Source organism: Coturnix japonica, chromosome 1 (assembly GCF_001577835.2).
Source record: "Coturnix japonica isolate 7356 chromosome 1, Coturnix japonica 2.1, whole genome shotgun sequence".
Classification (NCBI taxonomy): Eukaryota; Metazoa; Chordata; class Aves; order Galliformes; family Phasianidae; genus Coturnix; species Coturnix japonica.
In genome coordinates, this window is record NC_029516.1 from 30,667,185 (window position 1) to 30,679,195 (window position 12,011).

The 12,011-nt window shown below is 43.5% G+C and overlaps 1 protein-coding gene across 2 annotated transcripts in view; it reads left to right on the forward strand.

Annotated features, from left to right (window-relative positions):
• The window catches only part of RASSF3 (Ras association domain family member 3), an 86,903-nt gene extending 75,803 nt beyond the window's left edge, over positions 1 to 11,100 (forward strand). For both annotated transcript variants that reach the window (XM_015855523.1, XM_015855534.2), the window contains 4 exons: positions 5,422 to 5,529; positions 6,576 to 6,843; positions 7,750 to 7,865; positions 8,177 to 11,100. In XM_015855523.1, the coding sequence (XP_015711009.1) occupies positions 5,422 to 5,529; positions 6,576 to 6,843; positions 7,750 to 7,865; positions 8,177 to 8,326 (642 nt within the window). In that variant the 3' untranslated portion in view covers positions 8,327 to 11,100. The remainder of the gene's footprint in view (positions 1 to 5,421; positions 5,530 to 6,575; positions 6,844 to 7,749; positions 7,866 to 8,176) is intronic.
• The last annotated feature ends 911 nt before the right edge of the window (positions 11,101 to 12,011 follow it).

Below are 12,011 nucleotides of genomic sequence, written 5' to 3' on the forward strand. Positions count from 1 at the left end.
GGCAGGAGGTAGGCACTGCCATTGCTTAAAAGCTGGCTTGAGATCTGACAGGCCTTCTGTTTAGTCTTCTTTGAACAATATTACAGTATTCCTGGGACAGGTTTATATTTTGCCCATCATGTTTTCTCTTGTCTATCAAGCCAGAAGGTTAAGAGGAGTTTCATTGCCCATTCCTCAAAGGTGCCAAGTTCCTAGAAATTTATTGAGAATGGCGGGTTAGAGGAGAGGCAGCTTGTTGTGTTCCCTTGTAAATTAAAAACAGGTTAGGGAAGCTGAGCATCCATTTCGAGGCCAGGATCCTGAGGAAAAAGGCATCAGGGTCTTTGGCTTTTTCCTAGCCTAATTCCATAGCAGCTTGCTCGCTGTTGAGGTTAGTGCTTTCTTACTGCAGGCAGGACTAGGCTTTGGCAGTAACCGTGGGACTTGAACTTTATGGAAGTCCCAGATGTGATGTGATTCTTCTTTTTTGGGGATTGTGACTTGATTTACAGTTCATTTTAATTGTGATCTATGCACTTTTTGTCGTGTTCCTTGAAGATTCACGTAGAACTACCCTCTCGGGGCGTTTGTAGTACTGGGTATGTGCGTTAGACAGGGATTCTTCTCTTAACATCCGCCATACAATAAATGGGATGTACTCGGGGGTATGGAGGGGATAAAGGAAAAAATCACTTTCTGCCTTTTTTGCTGAGAGGAGGCTCAACTGTTAAGAGACATTGCCTCATGAGTTTGAATGAAAGACCAACTATTCCCCGTGGGGAAACAAAAGCACTTGCCTCATTTCCTTCTCACTGGCAGCTGTTCCTTAGGAATTTCATTTGAGAACGAACCACTTTAGTTGACCTGAGGAATGGTTTTAATATGAATGGCCGTCGGTGGTGTGTGCTGTTAGTGTTGGGAAGTGCAGTGTGATTTTCACAGGAAGTTAATAGGTTGAACTTAAAGAAACTGTTTGGACCCCAAGAAATCCTCCATACACATTCTGGTGAGTTCAGCTATCTTGACATCAGTTTTTATCCTTCCCATCTGTGCTGGGCTGAGAAGCAGGGAACGGAAGGAGACACAGTGCTCTGATGAGGAAAACACACTTAGTTGGGCTGGGAGGAGGAAGGGGCGGTGACATGGCTGCCATTGCTGAGATCATCATCTGGATGGTGATGTAGAGACACCTCACGCAGGTTTTTGTGTTTTACCAAAATAACTCACTGTAAGTCTATTGTTCTTTTTTGTTGTTTTTTGGAACAGTAGCACCTAGAAGTGTCTTGGTAGGCCCCGCAGCACCTAAGCTGACAGAAGGCACGGTATGAACCGTTGTGCTGGCTGTGCTTTTGCAGTGACTCATGCAAGAACTTTGGTTAGGAAAAGTGTCACCAGGCCTGTCTTTGGAAGAGGGGTGGTTTCACAATTCCCACCATGCAGACTGTGTTGGTCATGCATGCTGGGTGTCTCACCAGGAGCTAGAGATGAATCAGCTGCATCCAATTAGGTACAGGGATGAGTCGTTGGGCTGCAGCATGCCACCCCTGGTGCTGCTCTGGGGAGCTGTGTCTGGGCTTGCAGTGTATGCCTCTGGGTTCTGAGGGCCACAACCAGAAAAGTGGCTTCTGTCCTGGGCTGGGTGAGCCACCAGCTGGCACAGATGGGCTTCTCCTCTCACCAGGACAGATGGAAATGTCACAAGGACAGGTCATGCGTACTGAGCTGTGGCATCCAAATCTTACCTCTGAATGCCCTCCCTCCCTTCAGTTCCATTTAACCTTGGTGAGGCTGGAGTAACTGCTCTCCTAGCAGCCTCACTCTGTGCAATTGTGACTTAAGCTGCTCAGTGAACCTTCCTCAACAGCGCAATAAAGGCATTTTGCAAGGCCCAATAGAGATGTGTTTATTACTGCTGTTACTCTGCTGCTGGTGGGTCACTCAAGATCTTTTACAGATGGTATCTGTGAGATAGCACAGTGGAATTTGATCTACTGGACCTAAGCAGAGATATCAGAGGGATTTTCCTTGGGTGAGTCCTGTTACCAAGTGACAAATATGGGAGGAAATAAGTCATAGTTTGCCAAGCCCTCCCCCAGCTGCTGAGGCATGTTGATCAGAGATTTGTGTGCCTGAAGACATAGCTAGACAAGGCTGTATGGCAAAAGCCAAGTGTTAAACCATACTGAGAGCAGTTCAGCTTTGGGGAGAACTCTGTACTGCCTTGTCAAGAAGCTGTTCTTTCATATTGGTTATGTGTAATTAGGGAAAAGGAAAGATACAGGTGTCTCAAATCTGATGTTAGTCACTGAGCACAGCTGACCCAGTTGGCCAAGGCTTTGTGTCCCTGGAGGGCTCAGTGGGTGTTCGACACTCTTAATAATGTAGACAGGTTGTTTACTTACCGTGAGCCATGTGAATTTGCCCTACACCATTAGTGACAATACTTTCTTGTTGTTATCTCCAGTTATTGAAAGTCCTTTCTGCCTGATTAAACCTCTTGAAGTGCACAGAAGTCAGTGTGATGTTTTTGAAAGAAAGGTCAAGGTTTAAGAATAGGTCAGTCTAGGAAGTGGTCTCTTCTGATTAGTGTTTTCTCTTGATGATGATGATGTTGAGGATGATTTGTGTGATTAAATAGAACCATAGAATGGTTTGGATTGGAAGGGACTTTAAGACCATCCAGTTCCAACCCCCTGCTATAAGAAGGGACACCTCCCTCTAGACCAGGTTGCTTAAAGCTCCATCCAGCCTGGCCTTGAATACTTCCAAGGAGGGGGCACCCACAGCCTCTGGACAGCCTGTTCAGTGTCTCACCACCCTCACAGTAAAGAATTTCTTCCTAGTATGTGGTCTAAATCTGCCCTATTCCCGTTCAAAGCCATTTCCCTTTGTCCTGTAAGCCCCTTTCAGGTACTGAAGGCTGCTGTAAGGTCCCTCCCCACAGAGCCTTCTTTTCTCCTGGCTTAGGAGCCCCAGAGCCCCAGCTCTCTGATCACCTTTGTGGCCCTCTCATAGACCTGCTTTAACAACTCCATGTCCTTTTTGTGTTGGTGGCCCCAGAATTTGACACAGTATTCCAGGTGGGGTCTCACAAGAGCAGAGCAGAAGGGCTGAATCACCTCCCTTGACTTGCTGATCACTGCTCTTGATGCAGCCCAGGTTTATGGCCTTCAGGGCTGTTATAGCGCATTGCTGGCTCATGTTGAGTCTTTCATCAACTGACACCCCTGGTTCCTTTTCAGGGCTGCTCTCAAGCCATTTTTTGCCCAGCCTATATTTCTACTTGGGATTGCCCCAGCCCAGATGCAGGACCTTGCACTTGACCTTGCTGAACTCCACGAGGTTGGCATGGGCCTACCTCTCGAGCCTGTCCAGGTCCATCTGGATAGCAGATGTCAGCTGCAGCACTTAACAGTGACAGTCAGCTCCAGCAAAGTAGAGGAGAGGCACCTGCTTCATCTGTTGTCCATGAGATAATGGCAAACATTAAAGCTGAGGTGTCCACTACTAGAAATTCACTATCAAAAGAGCAAGTAAATTGGAGAAGCGTGAACTCCCACAACTCATCTGTCAGAAAGATGGGTCTGGGCTGGTATCTGTGCTAAGGAGCTTGTCTGTAGCCACAGATGTGGGAACCTTCTTACTTCAGCTTTGGGTCTGTTAAAGGAGGAGTGGAGGCAGTAAGGGTTTTCTCCAGTTTGTGTGGCCAGAACATTGGCCTGTTCTCACATGGTTTGAAGCTGGCATTCATAATGCCCATAGTTCCAGGTTTGCTCTGTGTCATTGCTTTTACTGCTTATTTTGAGCACTAAAGCAGCAAAACCTATTTTGATTTCAGAGGGGAAAAAAAAGCAACCCAGCACTTAAGCAAAAGAAAGGAAAATACCATTTTGTTTTCATCTATTCATTTGCTCTCAAAGTGAATGCTACAATGGCCTCTGAGGAGATGAAGCGAGAGGTTTAGATGAGATTGTATTTGTAACTCCGATGGCAGTTTGGGGGAAGATGACAAATAGAGGAGTAAGAAAGATTCATGTCTGTAGTGGGACTGCAGGCTTGGATTCTGAAGACGTTCAGTAATGTGGTGTTTTGTAATAGTGAGGTGGGGTTTGGCAGCTGTGTCGGTTGCTCTGTGTGCTTAGTAAGAGTTATGCTAAGGAGCTGTTGGGAGAGTTGTTTGGCTGGTGTTCATTTTGCCTCAGTTTCCTCATCAGTGAAGAAAAGGTGTGTTCCCCGTGTTATGCAGGAAAGCAGCGTTGGAGTCCAGATCGGAGCCCAAGGTTTCAGGCTCCCATTGCGTTCAGTCCACACCTTTCTTTTTATAGCTATGGGAGAAAAGTCAGCTCCAGCATGTCATTTAGTAAAACACCGTATAGGAAAAGCAACGCTAAGCCCCAAAGAGCTAAAAGCGGCCGGTTTTAAATTAGAAGACAGAAAAATGCTTTGCACATTCTTTCTGGGAAATGTCAGCTTTCAGTTCCGCACCGGCTATGGCCATTCTGGAGAACCAAAGCGCTGTCTGGGTGTGTGCAGCACGTTGTCCCAAGGGCCACGTGTGTGCGGGGAGCTCCTCTCCTCTGTATGGCCCCACCTGTGTGTGTGTTCAGATGGACCCCAAAAGCTTCAGACCTCTGCTTCCCATTTCTAAGCGATGTCTTACATCGTTAAAGCTGAGCACTGCAACTCTTTCAGACTATATATGGCGTTGGTGCTCATGGTAGAGTGTATTTATAACGCTGTTCGCTGCAGTGATGTGTGGATTGGGAACAAATGTTTGCTTGGATAAAATCCAACTCCAGGGATTGGTTTTACTGCTGAGCGTAAAATCCGTAGCAAGCTCGTAAAAGCAGCAGTTGAAAAATCTAATAGGGCCTTCCCCATGGAAAAGCCATGGCTGTGGTGTGACGTTATGGAGCTGGCGTGACTCGTGATGGCTCACATAGCAGTCAGAGCCCCAGGGCGGATCTAGACTGGAACATGGGGATGCTCCTGCCTTTGTGGCACAGGTTGGGACTGCTGGTGTTACTTGTTAGTATGCGCTACTGCTTTTGTTTGCGTTCTTTGTTTGCTTAGAAATACCCATATGTGCCCTAAGTAATGTGTCAAAAAATCCAGCTGTATTCTTAATGGAATTGCATAGCACCGGCATGAGCAAATCGAGCTGTTTTACATACCCTAATAAATATTTGAGTGAAAACAATTGGCAAAAGAATGACACAAGTGTCTTTGGGTGTGTTGGTTTAACCATCTCCGTTCAGTTCAAGTGTTCCACTTGACTCATCTAGCTTGCTCAGCCTTTCTTTTGCCATACAGATGGTTAATGTGCATTGAGCCCTGTGTAGTAATTGTCACCCAGACTGGGAAGGCTCAGATCCCACCTTGTAAGAGAAGTGTTCTTTATTTTGTTTTCTAACACCTCTCTCTCTGCTGTTCTTGTTGAAGGATGTTCAGAAGGAGACCGAACCTCATGTTTATCTCAGTAAAGAAGAAGTTAAAGAGAAGATACAAAGCTATAACTCATCTGTCACTGATAAATTGAAGATGACCTTGGTAAGTTTTGCAAAGGGTTTCTGTAACTTACAGTAGGAGCAATTGCACGGTAGCTTTGTAGAGAATAACGAATCATTTTATCCTTAGCATCTTACATGCAAAACCATCTCTGGTTTCATGTCCTTACAGTAGGCTTTTTCTTAGATCTGGAAATAAATCTTACATCTGGAGTGTTTTTATCTGTGTTGCTTTTTTATGTGGATGGAAGCAAACTGTATAAGAAACAAATTTGAGTGTCGTTTGAAATGCATTTAAGGTAAATTCTTCTTTAACACAAAGATGTCGGTTTGTCACATGAAAACCCTTCAGCTGGTAAACATGAACATATTCATTCTGTTTGGGTTTATAAATGTTTTTCTGGCATCTCTTTAACAGACGCATGAACAACTGAGAGAAGTGAAAATGTGCAATATTTCTAATAGGGGACTTAATGCTCAGAGCAGTCCTATAGGTTTTAGCATGAGGAGACTTCTTACTGCTGCCCTCTCCATGCACGTAATGGGGACAATTGAACCAGGTCTAAGGCTCAGTCTGACCTTCTCCAGACCATAACAACATTCACAAGTTCTCTAACTTAGTAAAATGTGAACAATTTAGCTGTTTTCCTTCAGAAGCAATCAGAAAAAATAATAGGAAATGCTCATTAGATTAACATTTATTCTGTTTGTTTTTGAATCACAACAAGATTTGAGCATTTAAATGCCAGAAAATAATTTGACAAGTGAAGTGCAGCTGGAAAGTGGGGAGTTGATTTCTTTATTTGTTCCTCAAATATATAGTTAGAAATACATGCTAACAGACTTCTACACTTTGTAGTCAAGATCTAATAGATGTAGAGCTGTTACTGTGAAGGCAGGTATTGACTTTATTCTTGCTGGTATTTTTGCTGAGTAACATGAATTATTGACAGGAAATCTGTCCTAGGAGATGTGACATACTACGATGGCACTTAAGATCTCTCACTCTTCAGTCTTCTTCTTCACTAATATGTCACGATTGTTTACTGCTGATTTTAAGCATTTGCTTTTTTTTTTTTTCCGTTGCAGAACTCAAATGGGATTTACACTGGCTTCATCAAAGTTCAGATGGAACTATGCAGACCGATCACTGTGCAGTCTTCTCCCGGCCAGGGAACGTGTGCTCACAGCAATAACGAAACTGCTTTTTACCTGCCGAACGACTGTGTGAATACACTTCACATCAGCAGCACCAATACTGTCCGTGAAGTTATTGAGGCCTTGCTCAAGAAGTTTCTTGTTGCTGACAACCCCGCAAAGTTTGCACTTTACAAACGCTGTCACAAGGAAGACCAAGGTTAGAGTTGGGGCATTTGGGTGACAGAGTGATTTGTGGGGATCTGTGTTATAGGAGCACTTGGAACAAGCGAGGTGGAAGAAAGAAAGAAAGATAGGGGGAGTTGGTAGTCTTAGTCACTCTCATCTTTTTTCTGTGGAAAAGTAGCATGTGCAGTAAGAGTAAGTGATATGGGGATATTTCACAGAAGTCAGGAGAACCCACTAAAGCAACTGCATGGATCTCCCCTGCTGGAGCAGGGGGTCTGTCAGGCCCTAAACGTCAGCACTACAGGTCTGTGAGATTGAAGTGTTTTAAAGAGAAACCATTGTGTCAGCAATGCCCACAGTCCCTGCTTGGACAGACAGCTGATGAGCGTTGTGGGTATGCACATTCTGCTTGCATGTGGTACTTGGTGTGCGTGATGCTCTCTGCGCCATCTGATGAAAAAGTTAGGTGTATGTCGTGTTTGGAAATACCAGAAGATGAAGAAGGTATCTTCAGCATTGTGTTAGTGCATTTAAGAATCTGCCTTCTTCTGTAGGCAGACATTGACAGCGGTTGCAGGAGCTCAGATGTTTCTGGCTGTCTGGAAAAAAAAAAAGTCTCAGAATGATGATAGCACAGCTGTGATGTTTTAAATACTTATTTATAGCTACAGAGCTGTGTTGTATTTCCTCCTCCCGCCCCCGCATATATTCAGATCCTGTGCTGACTAGAAGCTGCTTCATTCATATTTGAGCTTAGCTCTGCTCTGCTGCCTGTCCATAAAGCTCATTAGTTCAGAATGACGTTGGAGAATGTGTAGATTTGTGGCCACAGGTGCAGGTCTGTTAAAATCTCTAACGTTGGCTTGCACTGATCATTCAAAACCTGTCAAACATCGTAATTAAAGATGGTTAATTTCTGTCACTTCTTCTCCTCCAGTTTATATATGCAAGCTGTCCGACCGAGAACATCCCCTCTACCTGCGTTTGGTGGCAGGCCCCAGGACAGACATGCTCAGTTTTGTTCTACGTGAGCACGAGACTGGAGAGGTCATGGTATGTTATGCTCAGCTTTTTGGTCCTTTAACTTCAGGGATCCTGTTTGGTCTGTGCTGATGTAATGATCTGGGTTTTTTTGGGGGGGGGGAAGCTTTCATTTTTTCTTCTCCTGATTGAGTTTTTTTGTAAGCGTTTAGACTGTGGTTAGACTGGCCTGCTGTTACTTGCAGAACAGAAGACAGCATAAAAGAGCTGAACATTTTCAGATTGGTGAGACTTACGAGCAGGGTTCCTGATGCTGCGTATATATAAATGCTTTGTGCATTTCCTGTTATCTCATCTGTTGTTTTCTTTCTCTGTCCTCACAGTGGGAAGCTTTCAGCCTTCCTGAACTGCAGAACTTCTTGCGTATACTGGACAAAGAGGAAAACGAGCAACTGCAAATCTTAAAGAAGCGTTACGCAGCTTACAGGGACAAACTTGAAGAAGCCCTTGGTGGGGTGTGGAAACCTGGTTAAAAGGGGGCCAAAGCACTCTCAGGAAAAATGCACACAACCAAACGTCAGTATAGCATGCCAAACCCAAAGTACAAAAGAGCAGCAAAGAGTAGTTTTCTTTATTCAGAAGACTGTTTTGTGATGCTGGGGTACCTGAATTTTGCTATAGACTTAGTTCCATAAGCCAGGTCACTTAGCATCTCGCACCCACATGCGTAAGGGATTCTGCATGTTTGTACATCAGTTTGCAACCCTCTGTGTGCCTAGAGAGTTTTCCAAGTAATCTTGGTGCAAGCTGTGAAACTGTAATCGATTTACTAGGATGCTATAAAATAAGATTATTTTTTTTCTTCTTCTTTGCTTTAAATGGTAGCTTTACAAGTAAGGAGGTGCAAATTGATTAGTTTAATAAAATGAATAAATCTATCTGGAAAATAATCAGTTGGAGCACTATCTTTGAAATGAAATTGATTTGCACTACCTTTCTGTTTTTGAATAGTTACTGTATAATTTGTGAGAGAACTGTTATAGATGGAAGGCAAATGAGACCTTGTGTTTTGTTCTGTGAGAGTTGTGGAAGGCTTTCAGTTGGTCTTCCCAGAGAAGGTAAGGAGAAAGTTGAAGAGAGGGTTAGAGTTGGAGGCAGGGAAGGTGTAATAACCAATGGAGAAGGACTTGTTTTTAGATAGAAATAGTATTTATACAGAGGAAAGTTAAAATACTAATTCTATAAGAGTAAAGTTTTAGGATGTTGTAATATTGTGACTTAAGTTTTAGGGCTTTTTAGTTGCATAAACCCACACTGGAAAAGAAATAAAGATGATTGAAATATTGGGAAGGAAAAAGAGGCAAAAGCTGAATAAGAACGGAAGTGGAGCTGCACGTAGAGGTCACAGTTGGAGAAGCTGGTTCTGTAAACGTGTCGTTGGAAAGTGCAGCAAAGCTAAACAAGAGGCTGCTTACTTGAATTATGGAATGTGGATGTTATCTAAGATAAAACTCTGTGAGAAGTGCCCATCTAGTGAGCGTTTAGGATCCAAGCTGTAACTATGGTTGCATTTGCTCTTTATTGGAAGTCAGATCTTTCCTGTGGCTCAGCAATCCATGTTTAGGATGGATAGTTTTGATTTGTGTTATCTGAAAGACAAAAATAGATTCATCTGCTTCCTCGTCTGTTAAAGGGGCTCGGTCAGGCAGAGGAAGCCATTTCTTATTTGTGTTTCCAACATAACAGAAAATTAAATTATATTGGCTGTGTTGGTGACCGAGTTTAGCAAGTCTTGCTGGTAGTAATTCAAAGCATTTTTAAATCCTTAATTGAAACCTGATTACCAAATTCCTTACACTGCTGATTTACTTGATTTAAATGTAGGAAAAATGTAGCAAGAAAACGTTCTACTTTATTGTAAATAAAATTGTGGTTCTTTCAGAGTTATTTATCTAAAAAGCATGCTGGAAAGAAACCAAAGAAGTGGGAGTGCAATAGAGGCGTGAGGCAGGTCGGGTAACCCATACTTCAGTCATTACCGCACCAGAGAGGAAACAGAGCTCTGTAGGATGGAGGTGAGGCGGGGAAGTGCTGTAGGCTGAGGGGCTGCTCCAGCTGGTGCAGTGTTTTATTTTGTTTTCATTTGGGTGGGTTTTTATTTCCTCCGCTCCAAGGATGTTCCTTTTGAACTCCCAAGGAGTTGTTAGAAGTTTGGCGACATCTAATGGATACGGTGTGAAACTCCGCCATGCTCCTGGTCATCAGTTTGACATGACTGTGCCTTTGTTTCCTTTCCTTAAGCTTCTTTTTCAAAACCCCTTCGCAGGTGTTTTTTGGTTAAAAATGAAAAGAATTTGACAATCGTAATGTTTTAAAGCGCTAAGAGAAATTAAAAGTAGGACTAACTATAAAGTATCTATAAGGCATATCTTGTTTGTTTGTTTAATTTCACATGTAACATTGTAGTGCATGTGCAAGTTAGTAACATTATCCTCAAGTGAGACACTTTATAATGGTTCAGGGAATGCTTTTCTGTTCTGTTATGGTTTGTTTTTTCTATGAAGCAGCAGCATGTCTGTGGGTATTCTGTTAACATCTACTTATTTATATGCCTGCCCGTAACGATGTAACCTTTACATAATCGCTGTTGATGTTGAACCATTTGTTGCTCAGATTTAAACACTGTTTGAGTCTAAAAGCGGAGTATAAAAATATGTGAATTTTGTTTTTACTTGAACTATCGGTCTTTTAAGTGGGCACATCTGCATTTACTTTAGCCAAAAAAACCTCAATCAGTGTTGGATGCACTATGAGTTTGGAATTGGGGGGAGAAAGGGGCAAAGAACCCAAACGGCTCACTATATTTTAACTCTGTCTTAGTCCATGGTTAATTATTGTAAGATGTCGTGTGTGGGGTTAATTATTATTATTGTTATTATTATTATTTTTTACACACTGGCAATTACAACAGCTTTAATTTAAAGAAAAGTCATGGTCGTCCCTGGCCACCTTTTCTGTTTTTAATTTTAGCGTCAAATTAAACTGTCAAAGCTTCTGTTGCAGAACTGCTTTCATTTCTATATGTGATGGTACCAGAATGATCAGACGATGGGGTTGGGGGGGGGGGGGGGGAGGAGGGGAATGCAGGGAAACATTAAAATATATGTCTTTAAAAACAAACAAGCATTAAACTATTTATAATTTTGACAAGCTTAGTTTTATTTTTATAGGGAAGTTTTTATTCCCCTAAAAGTTATTGATGAAATGGCAATTGATGGTTCCATCATTAAAGTTGAAGTTGGCAATACTTCGCTACGTGGTATGTTTTTATTTTCGTGTTGCCTGGAGTTTGTGTTGGGATGGTTTGAGTGCTGGATGAGGATTCCTTGTGGCACATGGTTATGGGAACTCCCTTCTTGCTTCTCCATGAGTAGTCAGGATGGTACCTGTGCCCTGGGAGTGAGGAGTGCCACACAAGTACATAAGCCTGGCTGTGTCTTTGTGGGATGGTGATGCTCTGTGATGCTCTTCTGGTCCCTCCTGTGCTTTTATTAGGGGGCAAGCACAATAACAGCTCTCCTTTGACCTTGGTGTGAATCCAAAAGGTGAAAATCCAGCTGTGCTCCTGACTGCCCAAGAACCTCCGGCCTAGTGTGTGGGAGAGGGGAGTGTGGGGAGGCTGCAGGGTGTGAGTTGGGCCTGCGTTGGTGAAAAGGCTCACAAGGACAGAGCTGGTGAAGCTGCTCTGGCTCCGCAGGTTGGCTTTACGTCAGGATGTATTGTAACAATGTTAGAGGTTTGGTGACAATGGGAAATAAAAACAAATCGCCACCTGACCAGTGCTCATCTTCCTTCTGTACTAGACGTCTGGAAGAACTGCTGGATTTGCTGATGGAGTTGGTGTTTTTGAGTACAGATTCACCCATCAGTCGGCTCCCTCTGCTGTCCGTGATGCCGTGGTGCTTTGGCAGGAGCACACAAGCACTCAGCCAACACCAGTGTGGGAACGCCTCCCTGTGGCCCAGTGCTCCCAGAGGGACAGGTTGGTGTTCACCTGGCTGAAGCCTGAGTAGTAGCATTGAGTCCAGGAACGCTGTTAGACACTGCAGCACTAAATACTACTGCTCCTTATGGACTTGGGCTTCGTGCTGAGCATGCACTGTGCATCCTACCTGTGGGGTTAAAAGTCACCAGGCAGACGTGTCCTGGGTGCTGCCA